The sequence below is a fragment of the Solenopsis invicta genome, chromosome 8, assembly GCF_016802725.1.
Source record: "Solenopsis invicta isolate M01_SB chromosome 8, UNIL_Sinv_3.0, whole genome shotgun sequence".
Classification (NCBI taxonomy): Eukaryota; Metazoa; Arthropoda; class Insecta; order Hymenoptera; family Formicidae; genus Solenopsis; species Solenopsis invicta.
In genome coordinates this window covers 22,018,972-22,040,163 of record NC_052671.1, presented here as the reverse complement: position 1 = coordinate 22,040,163, position 21,192 = coordinate 22,018,972, and the positions used below count along the sequence as shown (strand labels likewise).

At 27.9% G+C, this 21,192-nt stretch overlaps 1 protein-coding gene across 2 annotated transcripts in view; it reads left to right on the top strand.

Moving 5' to 3' along the window:
• Positions 1-2,591: 2,591 nt before the first annotated feature.
• The window catches only part of LOC105199871 (serine/threonine-protein kinase SIK3), an 81,984-nt gene continuing 63,383 nt past the window's right edge, over positions 2,592-21,192 (top strand). The window contains exon 1 of one of the 2 annotated variants that reach the window (XM_026135992.2): positions 2,592-2,799. In XM_026135992.2, coding sequence (XP_025991777.1) covers positions 2,647-2,799 — 153 coding nt within the window. In that variant the 5' untranslated portion in view covers positions 2,592-2,646. The remainder of the gene's footprint in view (positions 2,800-21,192) is intronic. The other variant, XM_026135993.2, reaches the window with a different exon arrangement.

The following is a 21,192-nucleotide window of genomic DNA, read 5'->3' as shown; positions in this document are numbered from 1 at the left end:
TAGAACGAGTATTCGTTTTCAAATTACAACAAGCAACGATTTTCTTTAAAATCTCACTGAAGTGTGAGCTAGTGATTCGTGGTGAGTCGGCTCGGTCGGCATCTAGATATAACACCTGTGGCTGCACTTGACTCACGAGAAGGTCTCCAGCGGCGCGGCCACTTAGCGGTGGTGCCAGCACTCACTTGTTTGCGTGGAGTCTTATACACACGGCGGGATCGCATAGCGGCTGTGCATGCGCTCACTTGTTTCGTCGTATGTTGTGACGGTCGGTGACCGAGCCGCAACATTATATACATACATATAATTAATGAACATTATAAAATACCTAATTAATGATAGAATATGTATAATCATATTTTTTAATAGAGTTGAAAAAAAAATGAAATCTAAAGAAAAATTTGTTGGAAATTTAATATTTTAAAAAACTTGAAAAACCTTTTACTGTAGTGTTTAATAGTCTAATCAAAATTAATGAATAAACTATTTCACAAAATAATGTACCGAGCAGTAAATATTAAACGACGTAAAAATGTATATTTTTTTCAAAAACTTCTAAATATATTTTGAAATATTTATTGCCAAGTGAATATTAAATGTGTATTAACAAAACTTTTTGTAAACATTTTTTTTTAAATACCTTATGATAAAAATTTTTAAAAATTAAAATCGATTTTTGTGCTCCTGTAAAAATTATAAATGGCAATAAGACAAATACAAAGGTTTTTCTGTAATTTTTTAATAAAATCATTATTGATCGAGTTGTAAAGCAATAATTAAATTGATAGATTACATAGAAGAACGTACATTATAGTATATACATATATACAGTTTAAGGGATAAACTAAGTAAATATCTAAACTAATAATAAAGTTAATTAATTTTTTTTCTTAACTTTCACTTTTATTCCACGAAAGGGCAAAGACATAATTATTTTATTTGTAACTTGATTTCTTCTATAGGATACCGAAATTACCAAGAATATTAAGGATACTAAAAATATCGAAATTAATCAAAGAGATAGTGACGTTGCATTAATAAGACATAATAAAAACGTCATTTGACATTACCTTGTTCTTTGGAATTAAATATTACAACAATATATTGCAATGATATCATTGGAATATTTTAATGTTATTATCACTGTGTAATATCACAGTAATATTTTTGTGATATTTCTGTGATATCAGTGGAATATTTCAATGTCATTATCACTGTGTAATATCACAGTAATATTTCTGTGATATTTCACAATAATATGTAATATTTCTGTGATATTGCAATGATTCTGTGATATCACAGAAATATTACGTGCTATGTGGGTAAGTTTATAATAAACAGGAATTCTATATGATATGCTTGAAATATTATATGCTTTAATATGTACCTAACAATTAATAATTGTTTTATTAATTTTAATTTGTTTCCGATATAACCACAAACTTTAGAATAGATTAATTAATTTTTACAAACAGAAATTTAAACGAAATCCAGTGTTTAGACAAAAAAAATTACAAAAAATCTAAATTCAAATCATTCTTTTTAACTTTATCTTTGATTTTTTGTGTTATTATTTAAAAAAATAAAGAGACTTACTTTTCAAGCATGCTTCTCGGTCTCCATGCTTTCGTCATCAATCGGATTACATTTGAGACAGCAATCGTCAATCCGATTAGCCTAGGGAAATTTTTTATACCTACGTTGAGTACCATTGTTCAATCCAATCCGAGATCCGATTAGGGCTGTGTTCCGTTTTTACTGGCAGTGCAGTAAATGTAACGTCATGACAGTACACTGTCACAACTGTTCCAATATTACTGCATTACTGCCAGCACTGCTATAGCATCGTATTTCGGAACAGCATAGTAGCCATATTGCACTGTAGCTACCTCACCTTGGAAGCTGCAGTAGTCACAGTGGCAATATGGCTACCATTCTTGACGTCATTAATGTTACTAGATGCTGTCGCAGTGCGCTGCGTACCAATAACGGAACGGATTTTTCATCACTGCCAGAACTGGCAGTTATATCGGAACACAGCCTAGTTATCGTAAACACCCCTGAACTCATGCCTCGTGCTCACAGGACGCGGCAAGGCTTGCCGCGCGGCAGAAGTTGGCTGAGGAATATTTCGGTAGCCAATCAACGTTTTGTTCGCCTGGATGTAATTTCCGCCTCGCGGCAAAAGTTGGATCGAGTTCAACTTCATGATTGGCTACGGCTCAATGCACACAGGACGCGTCAACGCATTACGCGTGTCGAATAGCCAATCATTTTTTCGTTTTTATGACAAGAAATAAGAAAGCAAAAGAATGATTGGCTATTCGCCATGCGTAACGCGTTGACGCGTCCTGTGTGCATTGAGCCTACCATGCCAACTTCCGCCGCGCGGCAAACCTTGCCGCGTTCTGTGGGCACGAGGCATCAGCCCTAGATGGAAAGCACCCAAAGATGTTGGGTGCAAAAAGTGCAATACAAGAAATGCGAACAGACCTTTAATATCTTATGATGGTGAAGCATCTCTTATTTATCGATACTAGATGGCAGTATCGAGAAACGATCGTAACATCTCTGTCGACGTAACTTGGTACTAACAGTATTGCAATTGGCAACGAGTCAAGTACGAGCGAGAGAAGTGATCAAAAAATGGCATCCGCGCCGTCGTCGCACAATGAGGTTTCCCAGGAATTTTCTGTCAACAAACTTATCCGTGTCGGTTATTACGAGTTGGAGAAAACTATTGGTAAAGGAAATTTTGCCGTTGTTAAAATGGCTACCCACGTCGTAACGAAATCTAAGGTAAAAGACGCCGTAGAAACCTCTTAGTTGCAAACATGAAATCCGTCATTTTGTCGTTAATATCTTCTGAATCTCTGTGTGAATACCTCTTTAGTTATATATTCGTGATGTTTAAATGCAAGGTATAATTGTTTTATTGTGAGTACATTTTATAATTATATTTTAGTAATTAATATGAAAAAAAATACATTTATCATTGTTAAGAAGGATCACTGTTGTCTTGCTTAAAATATGTAATTTATATAAATTTTATAAATATTGTTATTTATACTTGCATATTAGATGTCTTAAGTACACAGCAGTAATATATTAGTAAGAATAATGTGTTTCTTTTAATCTTAAAATTATTTTTGGCTTAATAATTTTAAGTTTATATATCTAAACTTACATCTTTTTTAATCTAAATATGTTATTAATGAAAAAAAGAGAAAAAGAAGTTAATCGCACGCGCGCGCACATATGTATGTATATACATATACACTATATACACACGTACAGAGAATACTTGGGTGAGGTTATATGTTCATTATATATTGTAAATTAATGAATTTAAAAGTATTAGATAAATTTACTCAATGTTATAATAGCTTATTTCCATGACTCGACATGTTGATAAGTCTGTTCTTTGTCCACATTGGAGAAAAAGAGGAGAAAAGAATAAGTATGATGCAAGAAGTTTAGTTGAAAAGAACAGACTTAATATATTTGATTTTATAGTTATATGAATATTATTTTAAAAGGAACAATTTATGCCAGTTCAGATAACAACATGACTATTGTTATTATGTGTTTGTATTCATGTTACTGTCAGAATTGCAGCACTCGAGTCTGCATTTGTTGCCAAATAGATTTCTTCATTATATGATGACTTTAGATAGCAACTTGCCAGCAACATGTCAGCAATTTTGAAACCATCAAAATTTCTACTATTGCCTTTATGTTGCTATAATAATTTATAGAAACATATAATGTTGTTTTATTGTTGATAATGCAAGGTAACTTTGATGGTGCTGTTTTGTTGTCAAACTGCTCATAGTTTATAGGGTATCTCATAATACTACATAAATATTTTAGAAAGCGAAAGAGGATGAAATTTTGAACTAAAAGTTTTTTTGCCAATTTTGGCTCAGATCATTATTTACTGAGTTATTAACGATTAAAGTTGATCAATCAGGTTGTGCTCAGCCGAAGCGCCCAGAAGCGTAGCGTGTGTGGGGCTCTTCACGCTTACTGTAAACATTCTCCCAATTTTAAAATTTTATTCTAATTCTTTATATTAATAAATTAATCATTCAAATAATAAATGGGTACATAAGTAATCAAGTCAATAGGTAAATGAGTAAGAATAAATTACAATTGAAAATTTATCCAATTTTTGATTATTTTTGATTCTTATTATTTATTTATTTGTTTGTTTAATTTAATTTGTTCAATCAGTTACTTAATTCTCATGGATAACCTCGTAGGAATGGGGAAAAATGAAGTGTTTGTCGAAATGTTTGTCATGGGTATAAAAGAAGATTATTGGAAAAAACATTATCAAAATAAATTGTGTAATAAATAATTTGTTAAACAATTTCTTCAAAAAACGTTTTGACATGTATCATACATGATTATTTCTTTTATTGTCATAGAAACTGATGAAGCTATTCGTTTTTATTTAAAATCAGTTTTTTAAGAAACTGTTTATTTGTTTGAAGAGAAACTGTTTAACAAATTGCTTGTAAACAATTTATTTTGATTATTTTTTGTTAGCATCATAATATTGGTATGTAACGTACAATTCTATCTTCCTTATAATTCGATTAACATTATTAACGTACAGTTCTATTTTTTTCTCACAATCACGTTATTATTTTAAATCTAAGTTAAAATTTACAAATACGTAATTATTTAAATTCTTAATTGTCATATTCATTTTTTTGTTACACAGTAAACAATTTTTTGTTAAGTTTAACATACATATTTTATTATGTATTAAACAGTTCATCTAAATTTTTTTGTTAATTGAACTTAAGATAAATATATATGTTAAAAAGTAATACAAATGTTATGTAAAAAATTAACACAAAGGAAATATAGTAATGACATAAATTGGAAACAAATTGTGGAAATACATTTCTTCAGTAAAATTAACATTAATTTAATGTTTTATAACAGTATTTGAATATTTTGTGTTAAAATTGTATTATACTTTGTGTTTAGTATTTTACATTTCTTAAAACTAAAATAACATTTATAGATAAATGAACAAGTAATATTAAATTAATGTAGTTTTGAAATGTAAATTCTAAGTTAAATTAATAAAAGGCACGTGTCGACATTATTAATGTTCATTTTACTGAAGAAATGTGTTTCCACAATTTGTTTCCAAATTATGACATTGCTATATTTTCGTTGTGTTAATTTTTTACATAACATTTGTGTTACTTTTTGACATATGTATTTATCTTGAAATCAATTAACAAACAAAGGGTGAAGTGTTTGATACATAATAAAATATGTATATTAAATTTAACAAAAAATTGTTTACTGTGTAACGATAAGATGAAAGTGACAATTGAGAATTTAATTAATTACGTATTTGTAAATTTTAACTTTGATTTAAAATAATAACGTGATTATGAAAAAAAAAGATAGAATTGTACGTTAATAACGTTGATAGAATTATAAGGAAAAGATAGAATTGTACGTTATTACGTACAAGTAATGTACATACAATATTAGGATGCTAACAAGAAATATTTAAAATCAATTGTTTACAAGCAATTTGTTAAACAGTTTTTCTTCAAACGAATTAAACAGTTTCTTAAAAAACTGATTTTAAATAAAAACGGATAGCTTTATCGGTTTCTACGACAATAAAACGAAATAATCATGTGTGATACATGTCAAAACGTTTTTTGAAGATGTGTAACAAATTATTTATTATACAATTTATTTTGTTATTGTTTTTTTCTAATAATCTTCTTTTATGACCATGACAAAAATCTCGTAGTTAATTTTTTTTCATCGCTACTAACTTAGCCACGGAAATTAAGTAACTGAATGAACAAATGAATTAAATAATTAAATTAAACAAATAAATAAATAATAAATAAGAATAAAAAATAATCAAAAATTGGATAAATATCCAATTGTAATTTATTCTTACTCAGTTACCTGTTTATTTGATTATTTATTTACCCATTTATTGAATGATTGTTTTATTTATTAATATGATGAATTAGAATAAAATTTTAATCCGGAAAATGTTTCCAGTAAATGTGAGGAGCCCCACGGCACGTTACGCTTCTGAGTGTTTCAGCTGTGCGCAATCTGATTGATCAACTTTAACCGTTACTAACTTGGTAAATAATGATCTCAGCCAAAATTGGCAATGGAACTTTTAGTTCAAAATTTCACCTTCTTTTGCTCCCTGAAATGTTTATGAAGCGTTACGGGACATCCTGTATATACATATATATATATATATATACACCAAGCATTTAATAAGGACATTGTCTTCGGCTAATGCATACTTCACAGACTTTTAATACTTGGGGGATAGGTCTCACAAAAATTTGAGGTTAATTGCATATATTGAGGACTTTTTGGTCTCCGAAATATACGATCAACCTCCATAAAGCTCAAAATGTTTTTGTATATGCCAGACATATACGTATGTGTGCGTGTGCGTGTGTGTGTGTGTGTGTACAAACATATATTTTATATACATATAAATATACATATACATATATATGTATGTGTACACACGCACGCACGCACGCACGCACGCACGCACGCACGCACGCACGCACGCACGCACGCACGCACGCACGCACGCACGCACGCACGCACGCACGCACGCACGCACGCACGCACGCACGCACGCACGCACGCACGCACGCACGCACGCACGCACGCACGCACGCACGCACGCACGCACGCACGCACGCACGCACGCACGCACGCACGCACGCACGCACGCACGCACGCACGCACGCACGCACGCACGCACGCACGCACGCACGCACGCACGCACGCACGCACGCACGCACGCACGCACGCACGCACGCACGCACGCACGCACGCACGCACGCACGCACGCACGCACGCACGCACGCACGCACGCACGCACGCACGCACGCACGCACGCACGCACACGCACATATACTTACATACATTGTTACCTGCATGTTGTTTGAATGTTGGTATATTTGAAATTGTTGAAAACAAATATAAGGCAAGTTGCCATTATCATAAGTAGTTACAGATTTGCACAGTTTTGCCTAGATATACTTTGTTATCTGGCTTTATACTAATCCACATAGCAATGTGTCTGTATTGTTACTAGCATGTTGCTCGCAATCATATCATATGTTGCTATCAGAATTGCACAACTAAGTACACATTTGTTGACAAATACATACCTTTATGACCACTTTGGATAGCAACATGTCAGCAACTTTAAAATTATCAAAATTTGTGGTTTTACCTTTATGCTGCTATAATAAGTTATAGAAACATACAATGTTGTATTGCTGATAATGCACTTTAATGCTGCTATCTTGTTGTCAAACTACTGGCAATACATGTATGCATGTGGCCTGCATGTTGCTTCAATGTTGGCGTATATGAAATGGCGAAGACAAATGTAAAGCAAATCATATTGTCAGCATCATTCAATCAAAGATTTATGAGATTTTGTTTAGATACATGTTGTTATCTGGGAATATTTATGTACATTTTTTTATGAAATTAATTGACCGCACAGGAAAGGGTATTGGAAGTAAAAAATTTTATATTTTTATACAAATTTTGTTATGACGCCTCAGATTCTTATCCTTGTTTTGGCAGAGAATAATTTTATCTCGTTTTTAGTTTTGTATTTTTAACAAAAATCTTGTAAAATTGAATAGCATAATGTTAAATGTACTCCTTAGGACATATATTTAAGATGTATGTGGATTTCACTATTAATTTCTTGCACAAATATGAAAAAAATGAAACAACAATTGGAGAATTTTTATTCGAAATAAACTTAGACAGCCAAACCTGCCAAGAGCATGTGTTGCAAATGTGTATTGCAAATTATATTAATAAAAATAAATAGTCAAATACATTCCACAGTTTCTTTAATTGTTAGAAATGTCTTAAAAAACGAATAGACGAAGATCATGACGAAGATGTATTTTATTTCTGTTGCATTTCTGTTTTTCTCTTCTTATTATATTATAATTGATAAATCACAATATTAGATACTAAGCTTAAAAACATAGTAGGAATTTTCTTTACAGCAATAATCAAATTTGCTGGCATATTATTGTTATATTGCTAACATATTATTATTTGGAAAAAAACTACTCTGATAAAAATAATGCTTTATTTAGTGTGTCAGTATATTTGGAACTATAATATATTGCACTAACATCAGGAATTTAATCTTTTTCACTGTTTATTTATCTGAAGAATTGATAGATAGTTTTTAGTAATAATCGCGGCAGGCAAACATTTATGAAATTATATGACGATATTTAATGTAAAAGTTATAATCTGCAATTATGTAAATATATTTACAAAAATAAATGTAGAAGTATTTATTTTTTTTATAATATTAATAACTGTTCAATTAATTTCAAAATTGTATTTTGGCAAAACGATAATGATATAAATCATCTTACTACATTTGAAAAATTAAATTTGGAAAGAAATTGTTTTATAATTGAGATAAATGTTTTAGCTATATTATGTATTAGAGAACGAAAAGTAACATTGTTTTTATAATATAAACGTTTGTTATAATTTATTATATTTAATAATATAATCGCCATCATGAACATTATTTTCTATGATGTACGTTCACTTATTTATTAATTTTTTAATTCTTGTTTCAAAGAAGCTAATCTACTTTGATATCTGTATCATGATGTAATGTTTGACTGCATATAAAGAAACAAGTGTAATAAAAAAATTAGAAAATTAGGATTGAAAGTATTTTTTCAGCGTATTTGTCCTATTGAATTATCTTTTCTGATCACTGAAGCATTTCTTACAAGGAAAAAGTTTTGTAAAAGCAAGTGAAGTCGAATCGCTTTATTTCGAATTAAAGTTAATTAGCTTTTTCGTAAAAGAAATTAAACATTAAATAAGTAGACGACTATTATAGAAAATAATGACGATTATATTATTAAATAAATATTAGAGTATATTAAGGCAGATTACATAATATTTACATTATTTATAAAACCATCATTTTTTCTGGTTTTTTTAACGTAAAACCTTTAGAAATATAAATAATCCATATACATGCTTAAAATAATAAATAATTATTTCTAAATTATAATGTAGAAATATTGCAACATAAAATATTATACATTTAGCATAAAATTTAGAATAAAGAATTAATTTTTGAAATAGTCGTAATAATCATAATAAAATTTTATACCACAAATTTGAATTAATTTAAGTTTTGATAAATATTTTTAAAAATTTATTTTGGCAAAACTGTTGTATTATGGTGTATCTAATCCATATCAATTGAAATTGATTGAAATTTGGATCAATCAAAATAAAGTTCACTAAACTTAAAATTTTTTTTCTTTCAATTGAATAAATTCGAATCTCAATTTTTAGTCTGATACAAGCTGTAGGGTAATAATTGCAAGATTGATATTAATTCATGACATATTTATTATATATTTGCACCATGTGCCTATTAGGGAACTTTAAATATTTTTGTCATTTAATCTAAAATAAACATTAGTTCTATTAGTGAATAATAGACATATTTTGCCTGATACTAATGAATAAAGAACTATTTTTTATACCTAGTACAAATAACATTACTTTGTAAACTGTATTGGCAATAACAACTTCTTTATATTGATAATCTTTTTTGCATATATTATGAATTAATAAAAAACAGCACAAAAACTCAATTACATGCAGAATAATAGTGAACATAGTCTGTTTATGTCGATTGCTCACTGAGTACTGGTAATACGCGTGAGATATTGAGTGTATTAAAATCTATTTTTTCAGCATTAAAATTTTAGGTACTAAAATTTGTATTACTCGGAAATTCTTTAAAATATAATGCAAAAAAGGCTTAATAGCTAACAACTGTATAGCTGTATAGGGCTGTATACTAAACTATACAATGGGTACCCGGTTATTGAGTATTAATGGAAAAAATAGTTAAAAATTTCTTGACAGAATATTTTTTAAAAATTATTATATGGAAAAATAATTTGACTTTTGGTTTATTTTTTGCTAAGGATAATTTTTATTAGGAGTATTGCTATGTTATTAACGAATACAAATTATGAAATGTTCTGGGCCTACCTGCACATACATTAATGCAGCCATACAAAGGAGAGAAGTCGATAGGGGGGGGGGGAGACATATTCAATTCAGCAAAAAATCACATTTTTTTAACATCAGAATGCGATTGTTTTGGGTTTTTTTAATAGTTTTTTGGATGCCCCATCAGACACTTTTTTCCCTTTCTTAAAGTACTTGAAAAATGTCATGAAACATCTATCAATATTGTAGTTGAAAATTTTACAAGGTTACTCTAATCTTGTAGGACATAATTTCGTAATATATATTGTTCAATTTACACATGATTTTTATTTAATATATATATATACATATATATTTATATATACATATATGTGTATATATATATATATATATATATATACATATATATTTATATATACATATATGTGTATATATATATATATATACAAACATTGCTTTCTTCAACCATCAACACATATCTACTACTACAATCAAATGCAGCGGGAAATTTAAATTAAATTTTCTCTAGATTTTGCTGACGCACCCTGTATATGTATATAAAAGTTGAATACTAACTATATATTTTTTATTATTTGAAATTATATATCGGTATATCTGGCGCTTATTACCTTTTGAATTATGTATTTCTGATGAGCTAGATCAGTATATTGTGAACTGATTGTTTTACATTATTTAATTAATTAATTTTTTATTTTTATTTTTATTAATTTTTTTCTTCAAATTTAATATTTACAGTCTAAATTGTCTTTCTTTGTAATTGTATGATTGAGAAACATTAAAAAGCGCATATAATAAAAACATTTATTTTAAATTTGCATTAGAAAATTCTTTAATCTTATTTGGTATTTTGGAAAATCCAAAAATTATTTTATAAAATGTTAGTAAAAACGTCTTGCAATATTTTACCATGTTATAATTATATGTCTAACGTATTGGAGTTTGGTGTAATTGAAATTAAATACATATGTTATTAAAACTTTTATTCTTTAAAAGAAATTTTTGTGTTAGTAAGATTATATTGTGTTAATAAGATTAAAGATTAAAATTATGATATTTATAATTAAATATGAGGTTTTTTAAAAAATTTCTGTATAATTTTTATTAAAATACAAACATGATTTAATTTCTATTCTCTGTTCTACTAATTCTATTATTTTAAATTTGTCAACTTTAAAAAATTTACAACAAAATATATTGTATTTAACTTTTTTTGAATTTTTTTATATAAAACATAGATTTTGGAAATCTTTTTAAAAAATATATACAATATTGTTGAGAATAGGCGGGGGACGAGGCAACTGAGACGACGAGATACAGATCTTAGGACGTTAGCTTTATTATCGTGTGCGCGTACAAGTGTAGCGAGAGTAGCAGAGCGTGGTTCATGTATGTAAGAGAGCGTAAGGCTCAGAGGGCGAACAGCATGGTTCGCCGTTCAGGCGCTACGGTCGCCTGATGATAAAAACGCGGGATGAAATCCTAACAAATATGATAAAAGATTGTATAATATATCAAAATCATGGTATTGAGGAAAAATGTTCAGATCTATTAGCCATAAATTAAAGTTCATTTTTTAAAATTAATATACTTTGTCACACATAAATAATGATGTCTTGCTCTGCATTGGTATTTTTATGTTTAAATTTATATATTTTTTATTTGTGCCAATTTCTCATAATTTATATGCGTACACATATGTATTATATACATTTTTGGCTAAAATTATAAGGCACCTATATCTATTTCATTTATCTGAAATTTTTTTATTTGTATTATTTTAAATTAATGATATTATACATAAATTTATAGGGTTTTTAAAACAAATAATAATTTACATTTAAATTTTTGTTTAAATCCTCTCAGTTCAAAATATTTAAAGAATATAAGATGTAATTTTGATTAAGGCTGTATGTATGTATGTACATACACGCACACACAAATAATAGAATGTATATATTATACTGTCAAGAAAAATAGTTTTTCTATCAGCTCAAAAGGTTTCTCAGCTTAAAATCTTCCATTTCATTCCAAAACAACACTCCTAAATTTTTATAAAAAAATATTAAGATTTAGAGATCGCTAATAAACAATTTTTAAATTAAATTTTTGATATCCTTTAATACGTGTTCAAAAATGTCTTTTAAGGCTTAATCCGAGGTTTCAAGTATAGTATTATATGTTTTTTTGGTTGTTGAACGTGATGCAATCATTTATTTGTCTATGATATACGTCTTAAAAAATACAGCCCAAAGAAAGAGGAAAAATGACAAAATTTTGAGTTCAAGATCTATTTTAGCAAGATTTTAGGCATTCAAATTGGTCATTAGAACTCTTAAATTGTAGGGGTCTGTTCATCTAGAACAAGATTTAGTTGGAATTTTTCCAGGATTTTTTGCAGGATTTTCAAAAGTTGCATTTAATTGGACTATAGTACGTTTTTAAGACATTACATACACCTAAAGACACCAAAAATATTCATGAATTTTTTTCTCCAAACGGATTAAAGGAATCGAATCGGGATTTGTACTATTGTTTTATATATAGTTTTGTTAATAAAATGTAATTTTTTAATTAAAAGATATTAAAAAATTGAAGAGATATTGCCGCGCTGTAGGCATCAGGTATATTAGCTACTGTAGCTGTTTACGGTACCTATTATAGAATCTTATAGTTTATCCAAACTACAAAAATGCAGTACATTCTTAAATATACATTTAAATCTAGTATTTGTCGTAGCCAATTTTAAAAATTCACATTTATTATAAAATGGCGCTGAATCTCTGAATATCTGAATATCTGAATTTAAGTGTCCGAATTATCATCTAAAATTTAATCATTTTTTTGGCTATTAAAAATAACTAAGATTAAACAAAAAAATCCTTTATGACTGCATATTTTTATGCTAAATAAATAGAAAAAAATCCGAATCCGATCTATTTATTCGTTCTCGAAATATTTTGGGTACCGTTTTGAAAAACACGGTTTCGAGAAAAAAGTATTTAAAGTTTTCAATTTACGTTTAACCTGACATACGCCTGTTTTTTTAAAATGTTTTAATTTTTTTATTTTTAAACATGATATGAGAAAGGTTCAACAATGTACTAACACAAAATAAAGAAGAATAAACGAGCTCGAGAGCCGCATTAGGTGTTGTAAGCAATAATCAAAACAAAGAAAATAAATTGTTTATTTTTACACCTTTTAAGTCGAAACTTTAGGAAAATATTTATAAAGAACTTAAATAACACCTTAGTTTATTTGTTTTAAGAAACACTGTTGGCTTTCTAACTATTAAGAAAAAAAAGAGGAAGTGTATCTTCCACCGCAGATCGTTAGGAAGAGAAACGACATTCATTATCATCTTCGAATATATCAAACTTAATTATTGTTCACACTGAAGAGGATCCAAATTTAGTATTGAATTGCCTGTATACGTATTTCAATATATTGCATCTAATTTATATGTCGAATGATTATTATTTATTTCACGCTCTAACAATCGTGTTTAATTAGCATTGATAATTATACTTAATATTAAAAAAAAAATTATATATTAATGTTTTAATCGATTATAACACGATAAGATCAGAGAAATGTACGTTTTCATATAAAAGTTTATATTTTAACCATGCTTCTGAACACATTTTTCTTGTCGATTTCATAACGATAATCTCAGTATTCTTGTAATTATGGACGACACAATTTAATTACAATTAGACATACGATAACTGCCACAAAGTATTTTAATACATAGACAACGATTAGACTATCAAATTACAATGTTATGCATTGAAATAATTTGCGCAACAACGATGGTCAACCTTTGTTAAATGGCATCATTATATTTTAATTATTGTGAGTCAAATTACGTTAAACACTGTAGATGACTCGATCGAAATTCATTAATGTGGAATTAAGAAATAAACCGGTAAATTTTTTGCTTGAAGACTTTGCATGACTCCTTAATATATTGTTTGAATTTTTTATTCTTCTGAGCCTGTTTCCGACTTTTTGTTATTTAAAAGTTTATAATTTTGAAAGAAAAATGACTTTAGAAAAATACTGTTATACTTTAAAGTGGATATTCCAAACTATAAAAGATGTAAGTGTTGGCTGTTCAAACAGTTAAATTATTTATCTGAAAATAACACGTTTTAACATGTATTTACAATTTACAATTGAGTATAAAATTGAAGGTATATTGGATGTTAAAAAATGCATTTTACTATTAAAATAATATAAAAACTTAAAATTTATAAAGTTTACAAAAAAATTTTTTAATATTTATAACATTCAATGGAAATAGTAGACATTTTCTTGCATTTTAGCTTAAAATTATCGTTTTAAGTTGATTTTTTTTAATAATTTAATAAATTTTTCGTGAAATTCTTTCTATAATATAAACAAAAATTAATTGTAAATACAGAAAAAGATTACAGATGTACTCGTAAAAAAAGTACTCACTTTATACATGAAAAGGTAATGCGTATCTTATAAAGATAGTTTTCTAAAATGTTCTTGTTCAATGCTTGAATTGATGCCGGTATATCAGGCTTGTTCCCTAAACGTTAAACTTTTTCTAAGAAAGGGATATAGATCGTTGTTTATTCCAGTGTTTGCAGTATTCCAAAGAAAAGAAATACATCATATGGTGTACATCGAAACAGGGTTAAATTTGTAGAAAGAACTTGATTAGAAGAAATTTATAGCTTATAAAAAAAATAAAGCATGAATTTAAATATGTTTATTTAATGAGAAAAAGAAATAACCAAGAAATCGTTTTGCTTCATAATTTTATAATTTTATTTTTTCCCTTAAATATAAGTATATAATGTAACAATACATGTATGTTTAAACATTACATCAAGGATTCTTAAGTATAATTTGCAAATCAGTTTTTGGTAGGTCACGAAAAATGATTCAGTTATTGGTAGGAGTTGAAACTAAATTTCGAAATAAACTATCTAATTATTAAACTCCTTGTATATAAAAATATTCTTTAAAGCAACATCAAAAATACTTTCGGAAATAAAAAAAATTAAGCATATTTTTAAATCTTCCTACCAACAAATTTTAGGAAATAGATTTATGAAATTATATTCAATAAAAAAAGGTAAAAAAATAGAAGTAAGGTATAAATAAATAATCAATTTATTCTATTTTCTTTTTCAATTTTTTGATAATCTCTAAAGCCTGAAGGCTCGCGGATGTTTATCATTTTAAAAAATGTGTCACACTACATAAATTTGGGAAACCCTGCATTATATGAATTCTCATAATTAAATATTATGTAGGTGAAAAAAAATAAAATTTTATACAAATACTATTTGTAGTTTGGTATGTTTTCTTTGAAAATGTTTAACTTACATGCAAAAGTTTTAACTTACTTTGTTTATTTGATGTATACAAGGACTTTAATGTAAACAATATCATATACTAGATAACAAGAATTGTTTATATTATATTATAGTTGATTGTAGATAATAGAGCTCAATATGCATTAAATTAAAATATAGAAGAAAATCGTGAAAGATGGAAAATGTTGAATATGGATAGTCTTTTTACGGCATTATTATTATTTTATTTTTATTTTATTTTTTTTTTATGAAAATCGAAAATACAAATGGTAAAATTATAAAATATTTGATATATATATATATATATCAAATATTTTATAATTTTACCATTTGTATTTTCGATTGTATATATATATATATATATATATATATATATAAACAGAGTGGGACAAAAGTCTGGATACACTCTCATAACTTTTGAACGAATCTAGAGAGAAAGTTGAAATTTGGAGAAGTCATATAGGATCATGAAAGCTATTTACTGATCTTATCAGTTTGATTTTGGATGGCGTCGCCAAAGTCATATTGAAATCACATTAATTTTTTTACATGAAACATTTTATTTTTGATTCCAGAATCTAATAGTTGGTGTCAAGAGCTTGCCAAAATCTTACAAGAAAGTTTATTTTTGTTAAGTATTTTCCGAGTTATGACGCTTGAAAATTACAGTACACTGTAGCTTTCAAGCCTCACAACTCGGAAAGTACTCAACGAAAATAAACTTTCTCGTAGGGTTTTGGAAAAAATAGGGTGTTTGATTTAAAAAAGTTAATGTTATTTTGATGTGACCTTGGCGATGCCATCCAAGGTCAAACTGATAAGATTAGTAAATAAGTTTCATGATCCTATATAACCTCTCCAAATTTCAACTTGCTATCTAAATTTGTTCAAAAATTATTTAGATGTTCTTGAACTTTTGGCGGGCACTGTATATGTGTGTATATGTATATATACATACAGGATGATTATTAATGAATGTCCCCACTTTTTACCGTAGGAGCACGTGTTTGTAATTTCTAATATAATAATATGTTAGAAATACATATCTGTCGGTAAATCAGGTTCTTATGGTAAAAAGTGGAGATATTTATTAATAATCACCGTGTATACGTATACATGTTTTTAAAAAATATTTACAGAGTATTAGATAATATAATGGCGCAAACAATTAAAAAAAAGTAGTTATTGTAGATATGAACATAAATATCGTTTATATTATGTATTATACAAAATTATATTAGAAAAAAAATGTTAATGCTGTTGCTAAAGAGCATTAATATTATATCACTAAAAATTAAAAAAGTGCTTTTTTAATAAATTAAATATTAATATATTTGAAAGTGATAAAACAGTTATAATGCCCAATTTTTATGAGAAATGATATCAGATATTAAATTCTAACTGTATGATGGAGTATGATAGAGAAAACATAGTTTAAGAAATGTTATGTGAAGAAATTGATTTATTTGAAGTTAAGAAGATCAGAGATAATATTACAAAAATATCTTGGAGATGTTTGTTTTTATACATTAAAAGAATAATGTGCGTGCGCGCGTGCGTGCGTGCGTGCGTGCGTGCGTGCGTGCGTGCGTGCGTGCGTGCGTGCGTGCGTGCGTGCCATAAAATATTTTAACATGTTAATGATTATAATTTAAGGAGATATTTTACAATAGTTTGGAACACTATTTGAAAGACTATTTTTATTCGAAACTAAAAATACTTAAAGTATTGGCGTGTCTTCTTTATCTTCACTTGAACTTTGAGGTATTAACATAAAATTGAGGTATTATTTATATACGTAGAGAATTATAAAAATCTTGTTTATACCTTCTGTTCAAAAAGTACCTGGAAATAAATGTGTTAAATAAAGTATATAAAGTGATATTATATTTTGTTTTTTTCGAAATGATTCCAATTTTTTGCAACCTACACGTGTACAATGCTTTACCCATTCTTTAAAATACTTCGTAAGGTAATGAGGATAGTCTTCAACTTCTTCAGCAAATTTTTTTTTACAGCTTCAACTCAAAACACTTTGTACGAAGTGGTAATTTGAGTTTTAGGAATGGGAAAAAGTCACAGGCGGCCAAGTCTAACGAATACGGTACTTGAGAAACGAAACTTGCGTTGATCATTTTTGAATATCGACATTTTTGATTTTGATTCTATAATTTCCATCATTTGTGAGATGTTTGAAATCCTTCGATGAAAATGTAGATAGGAAGGAATGCGATTTTTACTACTTTTGTCCCGCAATACGTATGTTTTGACGCAAATGCATTGAACTATACTCTAACTGGAATGGGCACTGCTATATTACGTCCGTAAGAGAAAAACGTGATAGAAATAGCATGATGCGAGGGGCCACCTCTCTTTTTTTAAGCGTCCTCTGCGCATGCGTCAGCGTTCACTTTATATTCCTACTCAAAAGTTAAATTTCTTTTTTGTTTTCATGTTGATACAGCATGTAACGGAATTCGTGGAAACGAGGAAGAAATTAACTTTTACAGACAGTGTTAAATATAAAAGAAAAATTTTATTTATGTACTTGAGTTGCTCGTTTATCTAATCCTCATGTGCCGGTACTGCAAAACTTTTTAACGTGACTGTACTGACAAAGAGAGGTGGCCCTTCGAAATGGCTCTCTCTCGTCATGTTTTTTGGCGGCCAGTGCCCATTTCAGTTAGAGTATAGTTCAATGCGTAAATGTTTATATATACAGGGTGTTTATAAAGTTCCGATACGGTGAAATATCTCGAAAACTAAGCATTTTAGGAAAAAATGTTTCAGACAAAGTTGTAGGGTTTCAAAAGATCTATTTACCGATTATATCAGTTTGACCTTGGATAGTGTCGCCAAGGTCAGATCGAAATTACATTAACTTTTTTAAATGAAACACCTTATTTTTGATTCCAGAATCTAATAGCTGGTGTCAAGAGCTTTCCAAAACCCTACAAGAAAGTTAATTTTCGTTGAGTATGTACTTTTCGAGTTGTAAGGCTTGAAATCTACGGTGTACTGTAACTTTTAAGCGTCATAACTCGGAAAGTTCTTAACGAAAATAAACTTATTTATAGTATTTTGGAAAGCTCTCAAAATCGACTACAAAAAAAATGTAATAAAAAATATAGAACGTTAGGGAAGTGCCAATACCCTTTAATTAGGAAACTACCGATACTCTAACATTGTATCTTTATTGCATATTCTTGTAGCTTATTTTGAGACTTTTCCAAAACACTACAAGAAAGTTTATTTTTGTTAAATACTTGCTGAGCTGTGACGCTTGAAAGTTACAGTACACTATAGTTTTCAAGTCTCACAACTTGGAAAGTACTCAATGAAATAAACTTTCTTGTAGTGTTTTAGAAAGGTCTCGACACCAGCTATTAGTTTCTGGAATCAAAAAGAGGATGTTCCATTTACAAAAGTTAATGTGATTTTGATCTGACCTTAGCAACGCTATCCAAGATCAAACTGATAATATCAGTAAATGGATCTTTTGAAACCCTACAACTTTTGTCTGAAATATTTTTTCCTAAAATGCTTAATTTACGAGATATTTTACTATCCCAGAACTTTATGGCCACCCTGTATATATAAACGAATGTAAATTTTCGTTGTCATTTGGTGTGGCATTGTTCTAATAAAGTGTCTATAAATAAAGTTAAATATTTATTTGTTATATTGCTAATATTGCGCTATTGGTGCTTTTTTGTACGTAAATGTTTATAACTTTTGCTCGGCCCGTACGTTGCGATTTGCAAAACATTCAAATTTTATGAATTTTGAAAAACAAAAAATAAAGCTGTATATAAGAGTCAATGTGATACCGTGAGATAGCTAAAAATTAAGTATTTAATTGGTTTATGCAATATTTGTTGCAATTCTAAATTTGTTCTGTAAATAAATAAATAAATTTTATTTATTTACGGGACAAGTAATGTTTGCATTGCAATAAAATTTTACATAAATTATTTTGAATTCTTACAATATTATATAAGAAATTCAGTTTTTTATTATTATTTCTTAATACATTTCCATAACAGTAGATTTCAACTTAAAATAATCTTTGATCCAGGTAAAAATTGTGCCAAATTTTTTGTACTACTTTCAATATAGAACAATGTGTAATTTTTTTCATAATTTTTAAATTATTTTGAAAATTTTAATATATTTTAAATTGAATCTATGTTTCTCCGCCATTTTATTGTTGTAAAACGTGATTATCAAAGGAAAGTCACCAATACTAGTCCCTCCTGTGCGGCATTTCTATATTTCTCGGAAATTAAACATTGCACTGTATTAATAATATTATTGTATTGATAAATACATCTGTCTAGTCAGATAATTGAAGAAATTGAAAAAACCCATAATGCATACATGAATGTATGCATTATAGTTTTTATAAATTGTTTTTTCTATATAAAAACAAATTTTTGAAAAATAAAAATAAAATTTATACGATTTTTGCTTTCAAATTGCATAGTTGAAACAATGGTGAATATATTATTCATAATATTAGATTATTTTGCATGTTTTCAGTAAACGGAAATAAATTGAAAATTTGTAATCCGTTTTAATTTATTTGAATACGTTTTGGATTAAAATACAGCAATTAAATCATTTTAATCCTATATTATGGACTAAACTAGATTGGATGATTTGCGAAAATTTCTTTTAGATTGAAAAAATAAGAATCACTTTATTTTAATCTTGTTTCGTGATTTATATGACCCACATAACTTTTTTGGATTGTAAAAAATAGAAATCTCTTAATTTCAATCTTACTTTATGGATTATGATTTCAAAGAATTCTTACTCTTTAATTGGATAGAAATGGATTCGTATGATCATTGTCGAATCCAAATTTTTGAATTTTAAACCTATTTTTATTTATTTTTAATATTTTGAATCCATTTTTGTTTGTTGGGTTCGTAATTTCCTAAAATTGTTTATATTTTTTTCTTTCCTCGTAAAATGCGGTTTGAAGTATAAAATTGCTATGCAGCTTAAAACGGAACATCTCTTCGTAAGAATAGACAATAATTATAAAATCTTCAACTACAATGTTGAAAGATGTTTTATAAATATTTACTCATTTTTTTTAATACCTTCAGTTAGGAAAAATAGTGTTGGACGTGATTCATTAAAATGCCAAAAATACGTATAAAGTAGAAAGGTTTAATTCTAGCCTTTTAATTTTATAAACTTTGTTGTTTAATACATAAAAATGTATTTTATTGTTTTATCAATTTATTTTATAGTTAATTCATTCTCTACGAGGCCATGTCCAATTCTGTTATTGCTGGCCCAAGATATTACTTTTAAGGCTCAATTTTTCAGACTCTTTTTGACTTATGTTGCAAAAACATTAATTTTAATAAAATATGAAATAGTTTTATAAGGCTGCTATACCATCTGATAGAAGACACTTTTTAGTTGTATTTATGTTTTTAAAGTTTTATTGTTAGCTTTTAAGAAATATTATGCAAAAATAAAATGGAGTGCTAGTATTGGTTTTTTTCTATTAATAAAAGTATAGTCTAACAATTTCAAATATGGTATATTTTAAGTTATATTGTTTCTTTTATGTAACAAAATAATTGGGGACTTTTAACTTTTAATTTGTTAAATAAATATATGATTAAAAAAAATTGTTTTGTTTATATTATTTGTTTCACTCCTTATTTGTTTTTATAATTATTATTAGTCTTTCTATATACTGTTT